Source organism: Chionomys nivalis, chromosome 1, assembly GCF_950005125.1.
Source record: "Chionomys nivalis chromosome 1, mChiNiv1.1, whole genome shotgun sequence".
Lineage (NCBI taxonomy): Eukaryota > Metazoa > Chordata > Mammalia > Rodentia > Cricetidae > Chionomys > Chionomys nivalis.
In genome coordinates, this window is record NC_080086.1 from 924367 (window position 1) to 947370 (window position 23004).

General features: G+C 39.3%; 1 protein-coding gene across 2 annotated transcripts in view; it reads right to left on the reverse strand.

Moving 5' to 3' along the window:
- Positions 1-386: 386 nt before the first annotated feature.
- The window catches only part of Resf1 (retroelement silencing factor 1), a 34386-nt gene continuing 11768 nt past the window's right edge, over positions 387-23004 (reverse strand). For both annotated transcript variants that reach the window (XM_057780712.1, XM_057780722.1), the window contains exons 3-5: positions 6133-10593; positions 4392-4475; positions 387-1249 (exon numbers count right to left, since the gene is read on the reverse strand). In XM_057780712.1, the coding sequence (XP_057636695.1) occupies positions 1092-1249; positions 4392-4475; positions 6133-10537 (4647 nt within the window). In that variant the 5' untranslated portion in view covers positions 10538-10593 and the 3' untranslated portion in view covers positions 387-1091. The remainder of the gene's footprint in view (positions 1250-4391; positions 4476-6132; positions 10594-23004) is intronic.

Consider the following 23004-nt stretch of genomic DNA (forward strand, 5'->3'; position numbering starts at 1 on the left):
GTGTCTCCTATAAGATCGGTGGCAATATGGAAGCCGAATCTACAAGTAACTTTCTGCATAATTTTCTTAAACTTTGTCTGCCTTCCATGTTTCAATGTTTATATATACAACATCAGGGTTTTAAAAAGAAACAGAACTAGGGGTATAGTTAAGTGGCAGAGCACTTAACATGCATGAGGTCTAGATTCCATTTCAACCACTGGGTGAGGGAAAACTTTCTAAAAATAACCAACGCTCTCCTAGAAGTAAACATTCCCTGTCCCCTGTAGCAAAAGCCACCTACCTTAGCCTCCCTGAGGTTGTGCCACCATGCCTAACTTATCAAAATGTGTCTACTGAGTGGGGGTAAGGAAATGGAACCATGAAGATTTCAACTGCCGTTCTTTAAAAAATAAATGTTTATTTCAAGTATGAAAAGTAATGTCAAGACATCTTCCAAAAACTCCATTCAGTTTAACAAAAGTATAAAACAAAACTTATGAAAAAACCTTTACAATAAGGTACAAAATACTTAGGAATATACTTTGACATTCACAGTGGGCATTTTCTGAAAAATAAGTTTTGCTAATGTGCTTAAAAACAAAAATGTATTTACAACCCCAGTCAAAGTCTCAGCTAATGAATAGTTATGTCAGGATGACAGCATTTCAAAGTAAGACCTGTGATAAGTCACCGTCATGGTTGTTTGTTTGTTTTTGAGAGAGTCTCATGTAGCCTAAACTGACTTAAAGGACTATACTGCCTAGGGTGACCAATTACTGATCCTCGTGTCTGCATCTGCCAAATACTACATCACAGGTGTGCACCACTGTGCCAATAAGACTTAAAACAGTAAACAAGTTCAACAGCATAGATCACACACTTTACAGTTCCTAGACAAATGCAATCTATTTCTTTGCCTGCTTACCAGCAGCTAAACCAACATTTTAGTCACACAATATCAATGAAAAACGTTAACATAAGCTGTAACTGAACTCCTTGGCTGAGAAATCCAAATGTGAAAAGTCCTGAGTTACTTCCAGCAAGGGAGCCTGAAAAAAAAAAGTTAAGAGATTTCCTGGTGATAAAAACAAAACCACTACATCCTGTGGCTACTTCACTGGACTGCTTCCAAGGCTTCTGCTTCTCTTCTCCAGGTACATCTTTTTGTAGGTACGGAACATGACATCTGAGTCTTTTACTGGGTTTTGTAGTGTTTCAAATTCATCGGCACTGAAGCTTCTCTTAGGGAGTCTTGAATCAGCCCAATCTAAGAAAACAAAACTGATACTTAATGTTCAATACAACAAACAATGAAAAATGAGACAGGAAATGTACAGTGTCTGTAGTGGCAGAAAACTGAGTTAGAAATGACAATCAATGCCTAAAATCACAGCATTTTCAAAGTTCAGTTCAAGGCCAGTCTGAGTTCCACAGCAAGAACTTGCCTCAAAATCCAAAGGAAGAGATGGAAAGATGGTTCAGTGGTGGCTGCCTTTAGTTCCTGCACCTGGGAGGCAGAGGCAGGTGGATCTCTGAGAAGAGACCAGCTTCTACAAAGAGTTCGAGGCCAGCCAAACCAACATACGGAGACCTTGTCTCAGGGTGGGGATGGGGCTGTAAGTGGGTGTGAAAGGCAAAAGCGAGACAAGTTTCATTCCCAGCAGCTACAGGATGAAGACTCACAAGTGCCTATGACTCAGGAGATCAATGTCCTCTTCTGGACTCTGAGGGCACTGCATCCACATGCACATAACCCACCCCCCAACATATACATACATAATTCAAAATAAAAACAAACAAGATGGAGAAAATACAGAAAGTTATCCAGGTACATGATGTAATCCTACACTAAGGTAGAAACAGGATGATCAGAAATTCAAGGTCGGTATTAACCATGGACAAGGTTCATTTCAAGGTCAGCCTGGGTTACATAAGACATCATCTTTAAAAAAAAAAAAAGCAATCAAGAGCCTGGCCAGTTCCAAACAGAGAATGGGAGAGGTAACAGTCTATTCAGGTCATGGTATATAACATCAGAAAAGCCCGCACCTTCCCTTTCCATTTAACCCTTAGTGCGGTGCTCCAAAGGCCTTGTTTCTCCTGCTTTCAAGCATTTACAGCTGTTCTCTCTCACTTCAGGGGCCTCCCCTCTTCACTACACCTACATTCTTGATCCTGCCTTTAGCCATTCCTCTAACAGGTTGGCAATGACTATCAAATCTAGAGCTTCAAGAATGCAGGGCAAGCACTCAACTTTTTGAGCTATGACTTTTTTTTTTTTTTTTTTTTTTTTTGGTTTTTCAAGACAGGGTTTCTCTGTAGCTTTGGAGCCCATCCTGGAACTAGCTCTTGTAGACCAGGCTGGCCTCAAACTCACAAAGATCCACCTGCCTGTGCCTCCCGAGTGCTGGAATTAAAGGCGTGTGCCTCTACCACCGGGCGCTATACCCATTTTTTGATCTTTCTTTGAGATAGTACTTTGTTTTGTGGTCCAAAGTGGTCTCCAATTCTCTATAATCCTCCTGCATCATCCCCTAAAGTTCTGGGATTATGAGCATGAACTAGCTAAGGCTAGCTAAGTTTTTTTATTTTGTACATTATCTCAGTATTTCTGACTCAATTTGTATTTGTTTGCCAATACGTTTGAATCTCTACTATCATCTTTGTCAAATCTGATATGGGAGAGTATTCTGTTTTGTGTTGATTTCATTGGTTAAATAAAGAAACTGCCTTGGCCCTTTAATAGGACAGAAAATTAGGTAGGCGGAGTAAACAGAGCAGAATGCTGGGAGGAAGAAGGCAGTGAGCCAGACGCCATGCCTCTCCTCTCCAGGCAGAGGCCATAGCTCTCCTCTCCAAGATGGACACAGTTAAGATCCTTGCTGGTAAGCCACCACCTCGTGGTGCTACAGATTACTAAATATGGGTTAATCAAGATGTGAGAGTTAACCAGTAAGAGGCTAGAGCTAATGGACCAAGCAGTGTTTAAAAGAATAGAGTTTCTGTGTAATTATTTCGGGTAAAGCTAGCCGTGCAGAGCTGGGTGGGAACGCAGCCCACAGCTCCTACTACACAAATCCCTCTTTTAAAAAACACAATTTTTTAGCCAGGCGGTCGTGGCACACGCCTTTAATCCCAGCACTTGGGAGGCAGAGGCAGGCGGATCTCTGTGAGTTCGAGGCCAGCCTGGTCTACAAGAGCTAGTTCCGGGACAGGCACCAAAGCTACAGAGAAACCCTGTCTCGAAAAGCCAAAAAAAACAAAAAAAAAAAACAAAACACAATTTTAAAAACAAAAAAAAAAAAAGATGACTCAACGATTAAAAGAGCATACCACTCTTGTAGTGGACCCAAGATCTATTCCTAGCACCCATGTTGGCGGCTCAAAACTGCTTATAACTCCGGTTCCAGAAGATCTCACACTAATGGCACTTATAATGCCCAGACCCAGAGACCTATATTTCACACTAAGTAAAAATAATAAATCTTGCCAGGAGGTAGTGGTGCACACCTTTAATCCCAGCACTCAGGAGGCAGGCAGACCTCTGCAAGTTCAAGGCCAGCCTAGTATACAAAGCAAGTTCCAGGACAGGCTCCAAAGCTACAGAAAAACCCTGTCTCGAAACAACCAAAACTAATAAATAAATCTTTTGGCTGGGCATGACTGGCACATGCCTTTAATCCCAGCACTCAGAAGGCAGAGGCAGGTGGATCTCTATGAGTATGAGCAAGTCAAGCCTAGTCTACAAAGCAGGTTTTACGAAAGTCAGGGCTATACAGAGAAACCCTGTCTCAAAAAAATCTAACAACAATAATAGTAAGTCAAAAGAAAATTAAAAAGATTCTATCATTGTCCTTAGTAAAATTGTCCTTTAAAATACTCACTCCACTATCCCCAATGAACTTTGAAAAGACGTACCAGGTCCAAGTACCTAATATCTAGCAATGTACTAAGCCAGGCGACAAATGGGAATCTCCTGCCTACCTTGTTAGGGAATTGAATGAATAAACCTGCAAAATACCAAATGGAAGCTGGCAGACATCATTGGAGGCCAATTCAGGGTGTCACAGACCTTAGTGAAGAGTTGCATAATATTCTTATTTAAAAGTCACGGGATACAATGTCAAAATTGAGGTCAGTCCAGATCTAGAAAATTTAATACTTTATGTCTGTCCCTATTCAGGGAAAAGATACAAAACTCCCATACCTAATTCAATGTGATAGTATTATTTTTCTGTTAAAAAGGACCATCCTGACAGAGAAAACAGAACTCTTTTTTACCTTCAGAAACAAACACCAGGTAACTTAAAAAAAAAAAGAATATAAATAAAATCACGCATTGTGAGAGTACATGTAATTATACCCAAGTTATAGACAAAACGAAACAAAGGAAACAGATGGTGTTTTACCTATTTCTTGACTTGATTCAGGTATCTTTGTCTTTGCAGGGATACATTTTAACCAGTCTTCTTTTGTAGTTTTTATTCCTGAAACTGTTCAAATACTTGTTTTCAGATATATAATCTTTACTCCACTATTTTAGCATAATGAAATAAAAAACCCCACCCAAGGTCTCAGATTCCAAAACCCTAAGAAAAATGCCTAAGAAATGATCCTTTGGTTTTAGTCTTATTTGTTTTGAGAAAGGATCTCATTGTGTAGTTCTGGTTGGCTTGGAGCTTACTATGTAAACCAAGCTGGCCACAAATTCAGAAATCCACCTGCCTCTGCTTCCCAAGTCTTGAAATTAAAGGTGTGTGACACCTCATTTTGAAATCAGCCATTTTAGACATTAAACAAAATCATTTTGTATTCTGTACCTTTCACCTTACACACACACACAGAGAGAGAGAGAGAGGGAGAGAGAGAGAGAGAGAGAGAGAGAGAGAGAGAGAGAGAGAGAGAGAGAGAGAGAGAGGGAAGGAGGGAGAGGGAGAGAGAGAGGGAGAGGGAGAGAGAGCGAGCATGTTTATGCTGTATAGCTTCATCACCCCAAAAGATATATAATCAGAAGAGAAAAAAGAATCCAAGACAAAACTAAAACTTCAACTAAAATCCTACGGTTTTCCAATCTGAGTTTCACTGCACAGTGTATTAGCTGTAATATCTACAACTTCAAAACCTTCTCTTAGCCGGGCGGTGGCGGCGAACGCCTTTAAACCCAGCACTCGGGAGGCAGAGACAGGCGGATCTCTGTGAGTTCGAGGCCAGCCTGGTCTACAAGAACAAGAGCTAGTTCCAGGACAGGAACCAAAAGCTACGGAGAAACCCTGTCTCGAAAAATCAAAAAAAAAACAAAACAAAACAAAAAAAAAAACCCTTCTCTTATGACCACAACTATTCATCCATTTTCTCCTTTAATTCTGCACTTCATGGAGATGCTACCTATGACTCATAATTGCTGTTCTGGCTTTTTCACTGTTTAAGGTTTTTGAAATGCCGTCTTATAGTCAGGGTTGGCCTAAAACTCCCTGGATTCTTCTGCCTCCAGCATTCCAAATGTACCATTCTGTCAATCACCATTCAGAATGTGTGACTAATTTGAGATTAATTTGTTCCAAGCAATTACAACTTCTACAAGTCGTCTATTTCATAAGCAGATTAGATGTTACCATTTTAGCTTTGGGGATAACATCTTCATCCTCAACTTCAAAGACTGCAACAAACTGACCCCTTACGTTAAAACTGTACATTACCACCTGATATTTGGAACAAAGTTTCACATAGAGGCTGCTTTGAAATTACCAAGACACCGGCTGTGACTGTGGTTCAGTGGTTTGACCACCAACTAATACCACAAAACCAAAACTTCTTGAAACAAATGTACACTTGAAACTTTTCAAACTTTTACCACAAGAAATGCTTTTCACAGTGTAATTTCTTAGGGACTAATAAAATATTTGTGCACAGGAAATGTTCATTTGGAAAATTTGCCAGTACTAATTTACTATAATTTAAAATAAAGGGCAACAAACACGAAACAAATGCTGCTCACTGTCACCCAACTCTAACCCAGAGCACTCTCCCACTCCCAGGACACCTCTGTGGTGCCTCCCACATAAACCACAGGTTGGGCTCTTTTACAATTCTACTACTTAGAAGATGGAGACTGTGTGAAACTGTCTCCCCCCAAAAACGATTATACTGAACCTTGAACAGGTGCTTGCTGCTTCCCAGGTCCAGGCCTTGGATCATCTTGCATGTCAACAGAGCTTGTATTCTTCAATAGCACATCTGGACATAATTTAAACTCCAACATACTAGGCTTGTCTGTGTCATCTTTTGCCGTGGATGTAGACACACTACTCTTCTCTTTACTAAGTTTCTTGGAGCCACTGTCCAATTTGGTGAGACAAATGCTTTCCCGTTCTGTGCATTTAAATGCAACTCGATTCAGATACTGTTTCCTTTGTTCCTTTACCTGGAAAGGTATCTCACTGGACTTATTACTCATACTGGTCAGTCTTTCTAATTTGGTTTTATCAATATAGGTTTTGTCCAGCTGCTTCCTGTCAAGTTTTCCACTACTATTTGACACATTGTACATCCTAGACTCCTCAGAATGGTGGAACTTGAGATTTTTGCCATGGCTGGTAGAATTATGTTCTGGTTCTTTTGAGGTCTCTGCTCTGACATCCTGCCCCTCAATTAATTTTCCCCAGCTGAGTGATGCAGACTGCTTACTGGACTTCATGTGTTCAGAGTCACACGGCACATTTTCTACACAGATGTTTTTGGAGGCGTTACTCCCCATATGTTTGTCTTTCTGCCGTTGTAAATATTCTTGCACCGTTATAACTCTAGTACTCTTAGAGGAGCTGCCCTTCAAGTCTGACGACTCAGAATTTGGCACTGTCTTGTCTTTAACACTGATTCTTTCATTTGGTTCTGTCAGAGTACTGACTCCACCATTTTTGTTCTGCTCTTGTTTTTCATATTTCTTCTTTTTTATTTCCACATCTGGGATAAGTACATGGTCTGGTTTTCTTTTTTCAAAGTACTTCAGTCTGGAGGAACCTGCTTTGAATTTTAATTTTTTCTTTTCTGGTGACACTGACTGCACCAAAAAGTTATTCCTCCTGCATGGATCTTTATTTGGCAGAAGTTCTACATGTGCTTTTACTGGACCAGAGTCTTGGGATAAGTGTTTTTTCTGTATGCTTTCCTGAGAAGCTTGTTTAGAAAATGTTGGTGTATTTTTATCAGAGTTGGAAGCTGGCACTGGAAATATTCCTAGGGTTATTTTATTGCTTTTTAAGGGATTTAGTCTGTCACATTTAGATGAAACATTTTTTATTTTTTGTTCTATTTTCAGTGAGCTATCCTGTTTTGTTTTAGATTTGTCTTTATCTTTCTTGTAACATTTCATTGAAACATGATCAGTTAATTCCTTTTCCACCGTTGGTAAACTGCCGTCTTTTGTTTTGGGTGCTTTTATCTTTTCACCATGAATTTCAGAAAAATTGCCTTTGTCAGCTGCTTGGATCAAAGGACTTTTTGGGTTATTAGAAACAGGATTGATTTCAAAAATAGTGATTCCACTATTGCAGGACTGCTCTCCTTGTTTGCAGCTGTCGACCTCCAAAGAACATTGGTCTTTCTCTTTCTCTTTCATGGATCTGCAAAGACACTGTGGCACACCTTCATAAACCACCGAGAGCCAACCCAAAGCACAGCAATGGACTTTGTCTTTCTCCACATGCCCCATTTCAGGGTCATGACTTTCTTCTCTGGGGACCTGTGAGTCACAAGGGCTCTTTACTTCTGCAATGGTTTTTCTATTCTCTTCTGCAATGACTTTTCCATTCTCAGGTACTGCCAATGTGTCTAAGTCACAGGGTTGATCTTCTTCAGGAAACAATTCTTTGATTTGTTCTGAGTTTAATACTGTAATTTTTATTTGGTCTGTGCTATCCATACACATATTACCACCAGTTTTACGATCAGTTTGATTTTCTGAGACTTCATGTATCTTTTGTGGGCCCACAGAAAGTTCATGTCTGGTAGTAGTTTCAATGCCATAAGGGAACTCTTTTAGAAGTTCTGACAGCTGGTCATGTAGGTATGAGACAGGTTCATTTTCATCACTAACCTCATTTATTGCAGTTAGACTGTGGCTTGACTTAATGCTGACCATATCAGTTTCCTGATGAGGATCCTGCTGAATAGCAGCTGGTGAACACACATCCTTAATTGTTCCTTTTACACCAGTATTCTCCTTATTGCTTTCTTCTAGAATTTCTTTGTTTGCTTCAACATACTCACTAGATGCTGGCTCTAAAGGCTGCAGCTGTGGCTGCTCAGAGACTTCATGAGGAACATCTGTACACTGCACACACTCACCTTTCTGAAGATCAAAGTCTTTATTTTCAGTGGTATCATCTACTTGTTCTTCTTGCTGACTATTAATTACCTGCTGATTAGGTGAAGGTTTCTGGGGCTCATTTTTTACAGAGTTGAATATCTCTGCTATCTGGGAATTGTAAGATACATCACCTTCTGCAAGAGAACAGATACTTTCAATCTGTAACATGGGCCCACTCACAACGGCACAGTCCTTAGGGTTAGGCAAAGTTTCAGTGCTCAGGGTAGAGGGCTTTTCCAGGCTGCTATCAATTATGTCTAGATCACCCTGTGTTGGTTTGTGCTCCTTTTCCTTGAGTGTAGGCAGGGAAAGCTCAGCTGATACAGTAGTATTTGTTACTCCTCCCATAGCATCAAGGGGCAAAGCAACAGCTACTGTTATATTTTCTGCTTGCTGGTCTTGTAAGCTACAAACACTGCCTTCTTTAACAACTGGATACACAGTTTCAGGCACTTCAGGTGCTAACTCTTTCCCAGGTACCGTTTTGATATTCGAAAGAATTAAGGGCGAAACTACAGCAATCTGAAGCTCTGTTCCTTTTCCAACAGTTACATCTGGAGACTCATAACTTTGTGTAAGAACTGACAAGACTGTTTGTGATGAACTGGACATTTTCTGAGAACTTCTAACACCTGAACAAAAATTCTTAACATGAACTTCACTCGTGGGATTTGAACTGCCAACTGCTGTTGTACTGGTTCTTGATGCATTACACTGTTTTTCTTCTAAAGGTTTTGGAACACTTTCTTCTGTGGTTTTTGGAGGATGGTTTTTCCAAAGAGAAAGACATGTTGCTAGCAATTCCATTGAGTAGGGATTGCTACGTTTAGCAGACATTTCTTTTGTTGAAAATTCAGAATGCTGAGTTGGTTCAGTGTAATTAGTATTGGCTGTTTTACTACAACCAGCTGCCATCAAAAGATCTTTATTGATTTTAATTTTTCTTGCAAGTTCTGAAAACTTCTTTTTGATTTCTACTAGTGATTTAATATCCCTCACCAGCTTTTCTTTTGTGGCATGTGTGTCTAGTATCTGATTGGTACTTGGATTGCAGGGATACTTTCTTTCCTCTTGATTATTTTGAACAAGAGTCTGAACACCAGCCCCAGAAGAGCTAGCAGAGTCACTGTAAGATTGTTTTGTATTTATTTTCAACTCACAGAATTTTCCAATACTGCTGGGATTTTCATTAGTGTTCTGCCACAGCTGTTGAAAGCCTTTGTAAGTATCTTTCTTTTTCTCAGATGAGTGCATTTCTGAACTCTGAGAAATTTCCACAGACAAATGTCTAGAAACAGGCTGAGAATTTTGCATGTTTTGGCTTCCATATCTACAACTGTAGGATGGGGGAGGAAGTCTTTTGCTGGTTTCTGCAGCATACTGAAATAACACAGGTCCAGGATGCTTTGACTGTAAAGTCTGTGTAGAGGTTGCAAGTTGATTATTTTTAACTTGCAATGACATGGATGACACAAAGTTTTGTTTCTGAACAGAAGCGTCTTGCACAAAGTTTTGTGGTAAATAAGGATATTGCTTTGGAGGTGGCCTGTAATCTGGATAAGCAGGTTCACTGGATGTGCACTGTGTCCAGCCAGCAAGCTGATCTGGTATTGAGTGGTTAAGTCCCTGATTTCCTTGATAATTTCCTTGGTGATTTATAGGAACTCTTACAGAATTTGAAGGAGTCATTTGTAGTTGCACAGAGTAGCTATCTGATGTGACAAGCTGACTCTGCGGTGCATGCATATAAGGCATATTAGTCCCTCCATCAGGTTTATGGGATATCGTTGCCTCTGTATGAGAAGGTATAAAATTCCTCATTGTTGAGTTCATCCAGAAATTTTGTACAACTCCTGAAGACACTGTTTGCAAATTGTGGTTTGGTTGTTGGGGTCCTTTAACATTTGTACTTGTGACTCTTTCCACTGAAGTCTGTGAGGCCACAATTGTCCTGTTATGCATATTAGAAACAGAGATCTGAGGAGTTATGTAACTCCTGCCGTTCAGAAGTGGCTGTGAAACTGAATTTGAATTAGTGGGATACATGCATGGTTCTTGGTTTTGTGGGAGGCAGCTGAAAGAACCTGGAGAAGTTGTGGAAGGCAGTAATAACTGCTGCAAAACGGACGACTGACTTTTAGGATACGGTGGGTTTGGGGCGGCATTCTCTGGTTTTGCATTCCAATTCATATTTGATCTGGCTTAGTAGTAGTGCTGTATAGTCTGTGGTTTTGAATGTCACAAATCTGCAAGAAAAACAAATAAAGATCTTTTATTAAAAACTTTTCTCTCCATCTCCTGACTTTTTTGAGACAGAGACTTTCTGGCCCAGAACTCCATTTGTAGACCAGATTGCCAGATTGGCTTCAAACTTGTGGTAATCACTCAGCTTAGACAAAATTTCAAAAAAACAATGAAAGCAAACTATGTCTATGGTAACTACAAAGGACCTCACATTAATAAGTCGTACACAGATAGTAGTAATAATGGAAGCTGCAACAATAATTTAGCCAATTGTCAAGATCAATGAAAAGTGTAACTGTTTACTCCATTCAAAGCAGCTGTTACCTGTTAAATTAGAGTGGCATCTTATTGCTTTTATTTATTATTTTTTGAGGTGGGAATAATGGACTTACAGAGACTCAAGGATGCTAAACATTCACTCTACTCCTAAACGATAGATAGATAGATAGATAGATAGATAGATAGATAGATAGATAGATAGATAGATGAATAGATAATAGATAGGTAGATATAGAGATAGAGCCTGCTCATACTTATTGATACTTACTTCATTCTAAACTATCTATGCTAGTTGTAAAGCAAAGCTTACCAGGGAAAGAAGTTCTTACTCTATATTCTGAACACATAATTCTATTGAAGTACACAATAGTATCTTGTCTTTTCACAAAATTTCTAAGCATAGGGGCTGGAGAAGTGGCTCAGAGGTTAAGAGCACTGGTTGCTCTTCCAGAGGTCCTGAGTTCAATTCCCAGCAACCACATGGTGGCTCACAACCATCTGTACTGAGATCTGGCTCCCTCCTCTGGCGTGCAGGAATACATCAAGGCAGAATGTTGTATACATAATAAATAAATAAATCTTTAAAAAAAAAATTCCTAAGCATAAACATTCATTCAAAAAGTATCACATTCTACCCACAACTACTCAAGAGGCTAAACAAGACTGTGAAAATATCTGGACGATGTAAAGAGACCCTATCTGAAAATAGAACAAAATTTAAAACATCTTTTAAGACAAATGCAGTTGTAACAAACACAATATACTGTTATTTCACTAAAAAAGTATCTACCTACATAGCATTCAACTTTATGGCTATGTCACTTGTGATGTACCAAGAAATTTACCTGAGCCAGGCCCAGTTGTACATGTCTATAATCCCAGAACTCAAAAAACTGAAGCAAGAAGACATCAAGTTCAAGTTCTAGCTAGGCTACAGAGTGAGTTCAAAGCCTACCTGGGCAGTTTCAGTGAATCCCATCTCAAAACAAAAAGCTAAAACTGTAAGGATCCAGATGACCTACAGTTCCTTTCTCAAGCACAAATCTTGACTGAGATGTAGCTACATAAGAAAGCTACAGGCATGAGATAATGTCTAAGTCTAAAGAAGAATTCCTCCAGCACACATAAGACCACAAGAACAGAGAAGTGTGAAAGAGGAACTCAGAGAACAGGACAAAGGCAACTTGCATTCAATTCTATCTTTAGTAAGTAGATACTGCTACAGAAACAGCTGTGGAAAAACAAAACTTATTCATTCTTGATGTGAAGCCAGAGTCTTAGTTCTATGTCTCTGTATTCCACTACCCTCCTTTCTAGGACCCTGTGCTGTCTATGGCTTTTATGTCACAAAAAAAAAAAAAGAAAAGTATTATTTGACCTTTGTCCCTGATACAGAACAACATTACATAATTTGCAGTTCCTTGAGTGACAGGAGCATCCTTTACTTTCTTTCATTCACACTGAGTGCATACTACTGAGATAAGAGGAAGAACTAAGTGCAATCTCAGGAAGCACTTAGCACCACTAGCACGGAACTTTCAACCCCATCCATAGCTTTTGAAAGCAGGAAGAACCAGAGTTTAACACTGCAAATGACAGTCTTGAGTGAGATTTGATACAAAGTAGTGCTCAGAGTACTCTGCCTAGAGATGGAAACTCCACCCATCCCTTTAAAAAAGCTGACCCTATCCATCACATCCTTAGGGTTTTATTGAGTATACCTACCAAGAAGGGATTGCTATAAGCTACCCCTTGAATTTGTAATCGGTCGCCAGAAGTACTGGGACAGTCTTGTGAAACTGAGTCCTTCAACTAGAATTTGATGATACAGGACTCAATGGGAGAACAAGATACCCAGAAGGCATGTGCACAAAACTAGAGAATAAGCTGGCATGGAGAAAAGTCCCTGCTGTCACAAGTGTTGTTTTAATGTAGAGATACAGTGTTAAAATCAGGTGGGTTATGGGGAAGACACACTAGAGTTGCTGGCACACGGAAATACTTTGCAAAGAACAGGTGGCCATGGAGATAAACTTTAGGAGAAGTTTAATTCTGGATCTCCAAGCTGCAGAGATGATAACACTGGCTGAGCATGTCACTATGTCCTTTGGTATAGTAGAAAATGTACCAGTATTTTACTATAGTGCCAGTTCTAGACAGAGATCCCCAAATCCTTATTTAACCTTAAACTTGTAGTGATCCTCCTGCCTCTATACTTCAACTGCTGTAATTTCAAAGCAAGTTCAACCATGACCAACTAAAAACATAGCTATACAAGTTGGTAACGCCATATTAGAGGTTGGAGGGTGAAGACCACTGGACCTGGGAATTCTATGGTCAGCTAACCTATCTGAAATGGCCATGCCTGGCTTTTACATGGGTGCTGGGGATTTAAACTCAGATTCTCTTGCTTATATCGCAAGCATCTAACACACTATATATTTTAGATATTCTATGAGAGCAAGTGGTGATTTGGATGAGAATGGTCCTCACATTCTCAATGGCTCACATATTTGAGTGCTTGGTCCCCACCTAGTGAGACTGTTTGGAAAGGATTATGAAATGTGGCCTTGCAGGAGGAAGTTTGCCACTTGAAATGTTAATGGAGGTGGGCTTTCAGGTTTCCGAAGCCCATACTCTTCCCAGTTAGCTCTCTCTGCCTCCTGTTCGTTGATCAAGATATAAGCTCTCAGCTACTGTTCCAGCACAAGCCTGCATGCCTACTGTCATGCTCTCTGCCATCATGGTCATGGACTCATCCTACGAAATTGTAAGCTGTCAATAAACTGTTTCTTCTTTAAGCTGTCTTTGTCATGGTGTTTACAACAGCAACAGAGAAGTAAGACAGAGCACAAATGCAAACACTGGGCTTTCTTAAACTGTATCTACTGTATATTTTACATTTTGGGGACTTCGTATAATTTGATATTCTCTATGTACAATAGTTGAAGGTCAAGTGAGGCAGTGACCCCTTCCACCTGTTTAAATATTAATCACTATTTGAGGGAGACTTTGTTTTTGTAATTTTTTAAAATTTTCTTTAAAAATTCTAAAAGATTAAATTTATCAAGTATTATTATACTTAAGTTACTCCACTATGCTATGCCCAAATCAGAACTAAGCTAGGCACAGCGGAGCTGCCTAAATTCATAGCACCTAGAAGTGAGTCAGTTCACTGTGTGTAGCACTATTCCTGGGTTTGGGTCCTGGACAATATAAATGAACAAGCTGAATGTAGTAGACAAGCATGTTCCCTCTCTACTCACAACTGCTCCAACTTCCTTCCTTGACTCCCTGCAAGGGGGACTATAATCTGGAATTGTTAACCAAGTAAACTTTTTCCCTTAAAGTTTCTTTTGTCAGAGTACCACAACAACATGACAGAAATTAAGGCAGTGGACAGAGTGCATGTCATGCCAAATGTAAAGACTACCTTCTATGTAAAGACCAGCATAGTAGCAGGCACCTGTAATCCCACCTCCCCTATAATAAGACTGACTCTTCATCATAACAATTAACATAATCGAAACAATCTCCCATTAATATATTCACAGGCCATCCTAATTTAGACAATTCATCATTGAGACAAGTTGACAAGTATAACTAACTCTAACACTCACTAAGCCATCTCCCTAGCTCTTGTCTGTGTTTTGAGACAGGGCCTTCAAGCAATTGGGTTTATTTAGTAATGCCCCCACAAAAGCATTGAGTGGCAATGATGGCGATTCAAACAAGCCCCACACAAAAGCTGTGAACCACTTCTGTAAGTAAGAAGGTAGCTTTACTCTTCTGTATATGTAAGGAAAATCAGGGACATAAAGGCTGCAGTTTGCAGCTCAGCTGCATGAAGCCCTTGTTCTATCCCCAACACCATATAATTTAGGCATAATGGCACAAAGCAGTAATCCCAGCAGAAGGCTCAAAATCAAAAGCTCAAAGCTTTCCTTCCCTATTTATCAAGCTTGAGGCCAGCCTTGGAAACATTAAGATCCTATCTCCAAAACAAAAATAAACAAAACGCGCACTTATAACCAGGTATAATACTTGGGAGTTGAAAGGCACCACTTAAACCTCAGTGTTGAGACCAGCCTGGGCAATACAGTGTGACGCTACGCAGATAAAACCAAACTTAGGACCGAGAAGTGGACAAAATCTACCATTTAGTTTTCCGTGGAGACTGGATCTTAAATGGTATTACTAGCATTAGTATTTCCTAGGAAGAAACCTGAGAAGATGCTTACAAGGGGGAGGCATAGGAAGTTACAATAGCAGATGAGTTAAAGGAGGGTAGAGAATGACCTGACTAGGTGAGGACTTTTCACTTGAAAATTTTATGAAACTCTTACTAAGGTGTTCTGATGGTTAGTTTTAACAATTAACTTGATACAGCCTAGAAGGCATCACCTGAATGAGTGAGACATGTATACCAGGCTATGCAGTTTTATTCAATGTTGTACCCACTGTGGCTGCATTACTGCCTAGGTTATTGTCTAAGGAATACAATCCCCTAGAGAAGACCAAACCTTTTAAAAAGACATTTGTATCTATGCAATATATGTCCAGGTACCCCCTGTTCAGAGGAAGGTGTGAAATACCATGCAATTAGAGTTGTGGAAGCTTGCAAAGCTGCCCAGCATGGATGACAGGCACTAAACTCAGATCTTTGGAAGGAGCAACAACTACCTTAATTGCTTAGCCATCTCTCTAGTCCTGGAAACTTTTTTCTTCTGAGATGGTCTGAGAAACGGTCTCATTCTATAGCTGAGTCCGCCTCAAACTCAAAAAAATCCTGTTCAAGTCCTGGAATCCTCCCTAGAGTGCTGGGACTAAAGACATGCACCACCATGCCTAATAAGCTGGTGGTCTTGTTTTTTTTTTTAAGACAGGATTTCTCTGTAGTTTTGGAGCCTGTCCTGGAACTAGCTCTTGTAGACCAGGCTAGACTCGAACTCACAGAGATCCGCCTGCCTCTGCCTCCCAAGTGCTGAGATTTGTGGATGGCTAGCTTTGAACGGCATAGAAACTCTGTGCAGGGTGACTTGAGGTAGCACTCTCACTGACAGGCTTGGCAAACCAAGTCAGGAGGAGGCAAACCTCTCCCATCAGTAGAGTGTTGACAATAGTCAGTCGTTAAGAACACAGATGTGCACTGTAGTTCAAAGGCTCTGATTAGGCTGTGGTTTGTCTTCTGATGAGGTGTTTTTACATATTCTATAACAGCAAAAGTTATTCCCATAACACCAGGCTTTCTGTTAATATTAACGAGGGCATGAAGCTCTTGAAATTATTTGCAACCAAGTTATTAGTCTATGAAACTATTTTCATGTATTATGGGAATCTAGTTTGAATCGTGATTTGAGTATTATAAAAGAGCACTGGCTTTGCAATAAAGTATGCAGGTGTATCTCCTACTCTGCATCCCCTGTGTCCTGATTTCTGAAGCACTACCCAGGGTCATCCATAAGGGAGGAGGTTGGGGGATGGTCCTCAACAATTGGCGCCTGAACAGGGACCCTGAAGAATGTTAGGAGTGCCGATAATAATGTAAGTAATTACAGGGTAATCGGACAAGCTAACGCTTCTCCATTTCTGTCTATGCTTAAATATTTGCTGTAAACTCATGGCGCTCATGTATCTATGTCAGACTTAGAGATGTGTCTTGAAATTATCAAAGGATATAATCCTTGGTTTCCCTCAGATGAGAATTTAATGTATATGGAAAATCGGGATAGGGCTCAGATGAATGCTGAGAAGGCTGTGAAGCAAGGTGAAAAAATACTGGTGTGCTTTTGGTCTGTAGTGGTTTCTTGTTTACATAGTTTTGAAAGCTGTGCAGACTGAACCAGCAAAAGACTTAGCATCCGAGGTTAGTGCTCTGGTGAAAAAGTTACAGGTTAGTGAAGAAATGCAAACTGAAATTGAAAAAGATAAATCCCAGTTAGTTGAGAAGCCAGTTAAGGTTACTCAGAAGGATAATGAAGTTACTAAGGAGAGGATAAATAAGTTAAAAAAAAAAAAAAAAACAGCTGGAAGAACTGAAGAGAGAGAGAAAGAGAGAGAGAGAGAGAGGCCAAGGCAATCATTTAAGACAGCTGCAGTCTGCCTTTACCTTCTGCTGTAAGGACAGGAGGTGCGGTAAGTATATCCCAGGAACATCAGCAGTTGTGGTGTAAATATAAGAGGTTAGCTGCACAGCGTGAAAAACAAGTAAAAAGTAACTTGAGTATAATTGTAAAAAAAGTAACTTAAGAAGTAACTTGTAAGGCTCCAAAGCCACAGAGAAACCCTGTCTCGAAAAACAAAAAAAAAAAAAAAAAAGAAGTAACTTGTATAGGAGTGTAAAAAAGGTAAATATGGGCCAAGAAAACAGCAAACAGCTGTTTGTACATTTACTTATAGGTACTTTAAAGGTTAGGGGTACTAAGGAAAGACAACTGCAGAAGGGAGTATGAATCTAGAGATTTAAAAAGGTGTGTGTGAATGTATGAGCACTCTTGGTCTGTGTTTTAACTGTTACTATGTTGCTATTTTATGTGTTTATGTCTTTGAAAAGTTTAAGTGGTACAGGTACCTGTCTGTCATTACTGTCTTTGTCTATTGACCTTCTTTGTTATCCTGGAAGAGAGGAGGCAGGCAGCCTCTGTCTCCAGACTCCTGTGCATCTTTATTGGATCAGTTCCAGGACTTTGGGTCCCGAAGGAGAAACTTCTCTAAGGAGAGGCATGACGCTGGCCACCCCCCTTTGTTGTTCTCTGGTCCACAGACAGCCAGCAGCTCCTGCAGAGGGCAGGGGTGCAGGTGCATGCTCAGGTGGGCAGAGACACTACAGGGAGACATGCTCATGTGAACGGGGCAGCACGGATGTGTAACAGAGAAGCTTTGATGGTTGCTGGAGAAGTTAACAAAAATTTTTTTTTCAGGAATCCTAGCAGTCAAGGACACTCTGTGCCCAAGAGCGCTTCTCCCCCCTTTTCTTTCCTAAGTTCTTCTTCACCACGATAACACTCACGGTCTCTTCTGCTGGCCAGCAGTTTCTCATTTTAACCCTCCCCTGTCTTGATACTGCTTTAAAAAAAAATGTTGAGTTATACCAACCTGTGTACTTTGGAAAGCGTTGATTTAAAGTAATAGTTAAAGATGCATTATGTTTGGGGAAAATTATGCTTTTGTTTTCACAGGAAAAGAAAAAAAATAGGAGTTTTAATCACTTAGATCTAATGGGTTATAAATATTTATCATCTTTAAAGGAAATTGGGTACAAATTATTATTGATTAAGAAAAAAACTGCTGCTAGTTTCAAAAGTTTCACATTGGTACAGGTTTTTATACACAAATTTAAATTATTCTTATTGTGATACATACATGTGTATTATACATTTTGGTTCTTGATTGAAATGTATCTATGCAATGTTCTGGACTGCTGGATAAACTCACAAGAGGAGACATTCATGGAGATTTACATGTTGTCTAAAGGACAAGGGGACAAACAAGAAACTAAAATTATATATATATATATATATATATATATATATATATATATATATAAAACATCTATGGGCAATAATAATGAGTTTTAAGAAAAACTATAAACATTCTAAATATTTAATTATGTTGTGCTAATTCTGATTGATTTCTCCATTAATAAGGCTGGTGATTCTTCACTGAAGAATAGTTATGTCAATTATGCGATCATGTTCTTTAAAGGTAAAAGAAAGACTGAGGTTCTAAATACAAGTTAATAATTAATTAATCATCACAGTACAAGCAACCCTCTGAGTTACAGGATTCTATATGATTGGCCTCCTATAAAATAACAAAGCTAAAGGTCTCAGCTATTCAGACTTACATAGAAAAGTCCAAACATGTTCTTAAAAACTTCAACATCACATCTATGGTCGGTAAATGAAAACTGCAGTTAACTGCTCCTATGATGGTTAGTCATAGGACAAAATGCTTATGTTATGAGTCTATATTAATTCTGAGGGTCGAAAAAATAAAAAACTGGGCTCAATACAGGTTGTAAGGATTTGAAGGCATAAAGCTTCGAGATTATATGGGTATGAAAATATAGTCTAAAAATATAGATAAAATTTATAAGAAATAATGGCTTTAGATGTATATAAAAATTTACAAGATTTCTTTCCCCTTTCATAATATTATACTAGGATTTCAAAAGTTTAGATTTAACATTAACAGAGTTCTGACAAGCTAACAGAGCAATCATTGCTTACTATTTGGGTCACAAACTCAAGATTTTAAATTTTTTTTTGGTTGTCTTCTGAATATAGGCTTATATGCTGTTTAATCCAAATCATAGTTTTTGTTAGGACTCAAGGATATGAGTTTACTTCTGTTGTTTCACAGATACTTCAAAAAATTTAACAAATTATATATCTTAAATCTACTTCTCACAAGTCAAAATGATTACTGTATTTTCTCTCTCCTGGTCTTGGGACTCTTCCCCTTTCTTAATTATTGAGAATATGAGTAAGCAAGTTTCAAATGAGTCCATAAATTTCATTTCTGTTTCCAGTTTGTATATGTTTTACCAGGTTCCCACTTGGCTGACAAACGCACCCAAGCATCAATTGTTGATAACAACCTGCTCCAAATGACTGAGTTCTGAACTTGCTGAAACCTGACGTGGACCAATTCAGCCAATGTGACTGCTGTCTTTCCAGCTTGTCAATGAACCAAATTCTTCTAAGTTCCCTCATTGCTTTTGACTAACATTCTAGCCTTCCAGGGCCCTGAGAACAACATCCTAAGGTCAGCAGGAAGTAATTACAGAAATGAATACATCATCCCTGCCCCCGCCCCCCGCCCCAGAATACTAGATAAAAAGGAAATTTCTCTGACAGTCATCACAGGGATTTTGGTCATTAATGGCTTCAATAAATAATAATTCCTATCTCGGTGCCTTTAAACTAATGTTACTAAAATCTCAATATCAGCCTCTGGAATAAATTCATCTCAAGGTTTGAGATGATATACTAAACAAGGGCAAGGAACTTTTTAAAGAACAGCATTTTGTCATTAATAACCTTATAGCTGAACAACCCATTTCACAAGCTCGAACTGTCTTTACTGATGGTTCTAGAACTCGTGCCGCTTACTGGATTGAATCAAAGTTTTGGTCATGATTATCTCCTTATTCCCCAGTGCAACTGAATGAGTTATGGGCAGTCATTCAGGCACTGCAGGATTTTCCTACCGAGGCCCTTAATATAGTGGCTGATTCCAAATATGTAGTTGGGGTTGTAAAGACCATTTACACTGCTTCAGTTCATGTTAATAATTCTATTATACAAGGTTTAGTCTCAACATTACAAAAGCTGTTGCAAAAACAAAATCATGAAGCATTTATTGTGCATATATGATCACATACCAAATTACCTGGATATCAAACAAAAGGGAATAATCTAGCTGATGCTCTTATAAACTGTGCTCCAGCTGAGGATGGGCTTAATCCAATGCTCCTCATTTACATGTTCAATACAAAATTCCTTACAGACAAGCTAACTGTATTATTCTTAATTGTCCTATCTGTCATCCCCTGCATTTCTGGTACAAATCCTCAGGTGTTGAATTCCAACCATATATGACAGATGGATGTAACTCATATACCACAATTTGGCCGATTATCTTATGTTCATGTGACCATAGATACATTCTCCTCCATGATATGGACTATGCCATTATCTGGGGAGACAACTAATTATGTCATGGCCCATTTATTTGAAGCTTTTGCAGTATTGGGGATGCCAACCATTATAGACAGACAATGGGCCTGCATACTCTACAAAACTTCAGTGATTTTATGATCAATACGATATTAAACATGTGACTGGAACAGAATACAACCCCCAAGGTCAAGCCATTGTAGAAAGAGCCCACACTACCTTATAGCAACAAATTAAAAAACTTAAAAGGAGGAAAATGCAGGACTTGGGTATGAAAGACATTTGGGCTTTACAGAATAATCCTAGAGCTACTATGCATCAGGCTTTGTTTATTTTAAACTTTTTGAATTTACCACAGGGAGACATTCTAACTAGAGCTGAGCATTTTATGCTGAAAAGTCTCAGGCTTTAGAGCCAGCTTCTTTTAAGAAAATTTGGGCAAAAACGGCTGTTAATGCTGAATGGGTTCCAGCGCAGCTGTTGGTAGATGGAAGGGGTATGGTCTTGTGTCTTTTCAGGATGGCCACCAGCAGTGGATTCCAGGCCGCTGGATCAAGGCCCCAAGGACCGATTAAAACGGCTATGCGAGAAGAATGGAATCGAGGGGGAACGAGGACAATCTTGAGGTGCGGGTGGCAGTAATGGCCCAGTCATCATTGGCCAGAAAACATCCTCATAGGCATGTTAAAGCTCCTGTGCCTACTTGGGGACAAATTAAGTCTCTCACTGACAATGGTCAAGCTGTTCCGCAGAGGAGTGATAAACCTGTTACAGCTGAGAATCTTTTCCTGACCACATGGGCTTTACTGTCGGTAACTTCTGCGGAAGCCATAAGTTATTCCTACTGGGCATACATCCCAAATCCCCCATTACTGGAGCTTGTGATGTGGGGAGCATCATCTCTCTTAGTGTATATCACCCCACAGTCATATCCTCCTTGGGACAACTTAACAGCTAACGATTTTGCAGGTGGGTCTAAATTTAATTTTACATATGCTTAGGGCCTCCTCCTTGCTTATCTATGGCTTATCAACATTGGCTTTTGCCTGGTATTAATGTTACCAGATCACAAATGCGGTTACAGAAGTTGTCTGCCTACTCTTTTAACCAGACATGGCAGAATGTTACCTATGAATCATTTATTAATTTCCCAGTATGCGCAGATTTCACTTACATTTCTTTGCAATATAAACCCTTTATTTGGAATGATTGTTTAGGTAAATTTGGAAAAATTATTCATAACACTTGGATAAATTGGGGGCTACATGGGATGTTTATAATACATGTTCTGAATGGATAGTACTGCCTGTGATGTAATGTCACTAGAATGTCTCCAGGAACAATGATACAGTTAAGGTCCTCGGCTTATGGCCTGGGGAAATGGAGAGATAACTGGACCTCGGAAGGCTACATTTTCCCGATGCCATTCAAATGCATATTTGGAAGCTGGCTGCTGCCTTAAAGACTGTGTACTTCTATAATGGATCATTTTCCGGACCTGTTCCCAGTGCTTCTGTGTATAACTTCACTATGTATAAAAGCTGGAATGTTACAGCTTGTATTCCTTTGCCTTATTTACTGTTAATTCAGAATTTTGTTTTTTCTGGAAATATTTCTTGTGTCAATTGTACCTTACACACTTGCTTAAATAATTCTATTCTTTTAAATGGTCAGTCCATCAAGATTGTGAAACAGTGACCCTACATCTGGTTACCTGTAAAGTTAAACAGTAGAATTTTTTAAGAAATTGCTTGCTCATAGTAAACGATTTATTGGAACAGTTGTTGCTGAATGATTAAGTCTAATTTCAGTTGTGACGCTAGCCACGGTATCTGGAATAGCCTTGCACAATTTGTTGCAGACTAAACATGATGTTGAGGCTTGGCATAAAGATTCTCATGAACTTTGGTCCCAGCAAGCTGGAACTGATGGCAGATTACAGAATGAAGTTGATGCTTTAGCAGATGGTACCCTGGTTGGGAGAAAAGGTGATGATGTTAGAGAATGAACAAAGATTACGTTGTGACTGGAATTCCACTACTTTTTGTGTTACTGATTTAGCTTTTAACGAATCTGTATTAGCCTCGGAGAAAATGCAAAATTATTTTTTGGGCAACGAATCTGTAAGACTGGAAATTGAAAAACTGCATTTTAATATTGAATCTACATTTGCACAGAGGTTTCCAGAGATGACAGATGCTGACATTGCTCAACAGATTGCTGAGAAATTAGAGGAGTTAGACCCCTAAGGCTTGGATACAAAGTTTGTCCCACACCGTTGGCGGTATGGGGATAGTAGTTATTGTTTTATAGGTTTGCTTATGCTACTATTTTATTTACTGCTCATTAAGCCTCATCAGTCAAGCATGAAAGAATTGCTGTTAAATATGTGGACCAACAAAACTAACTCATTATAAAAAGAAAAAGGAGGAAGACGTAGAGGGCTAGCTT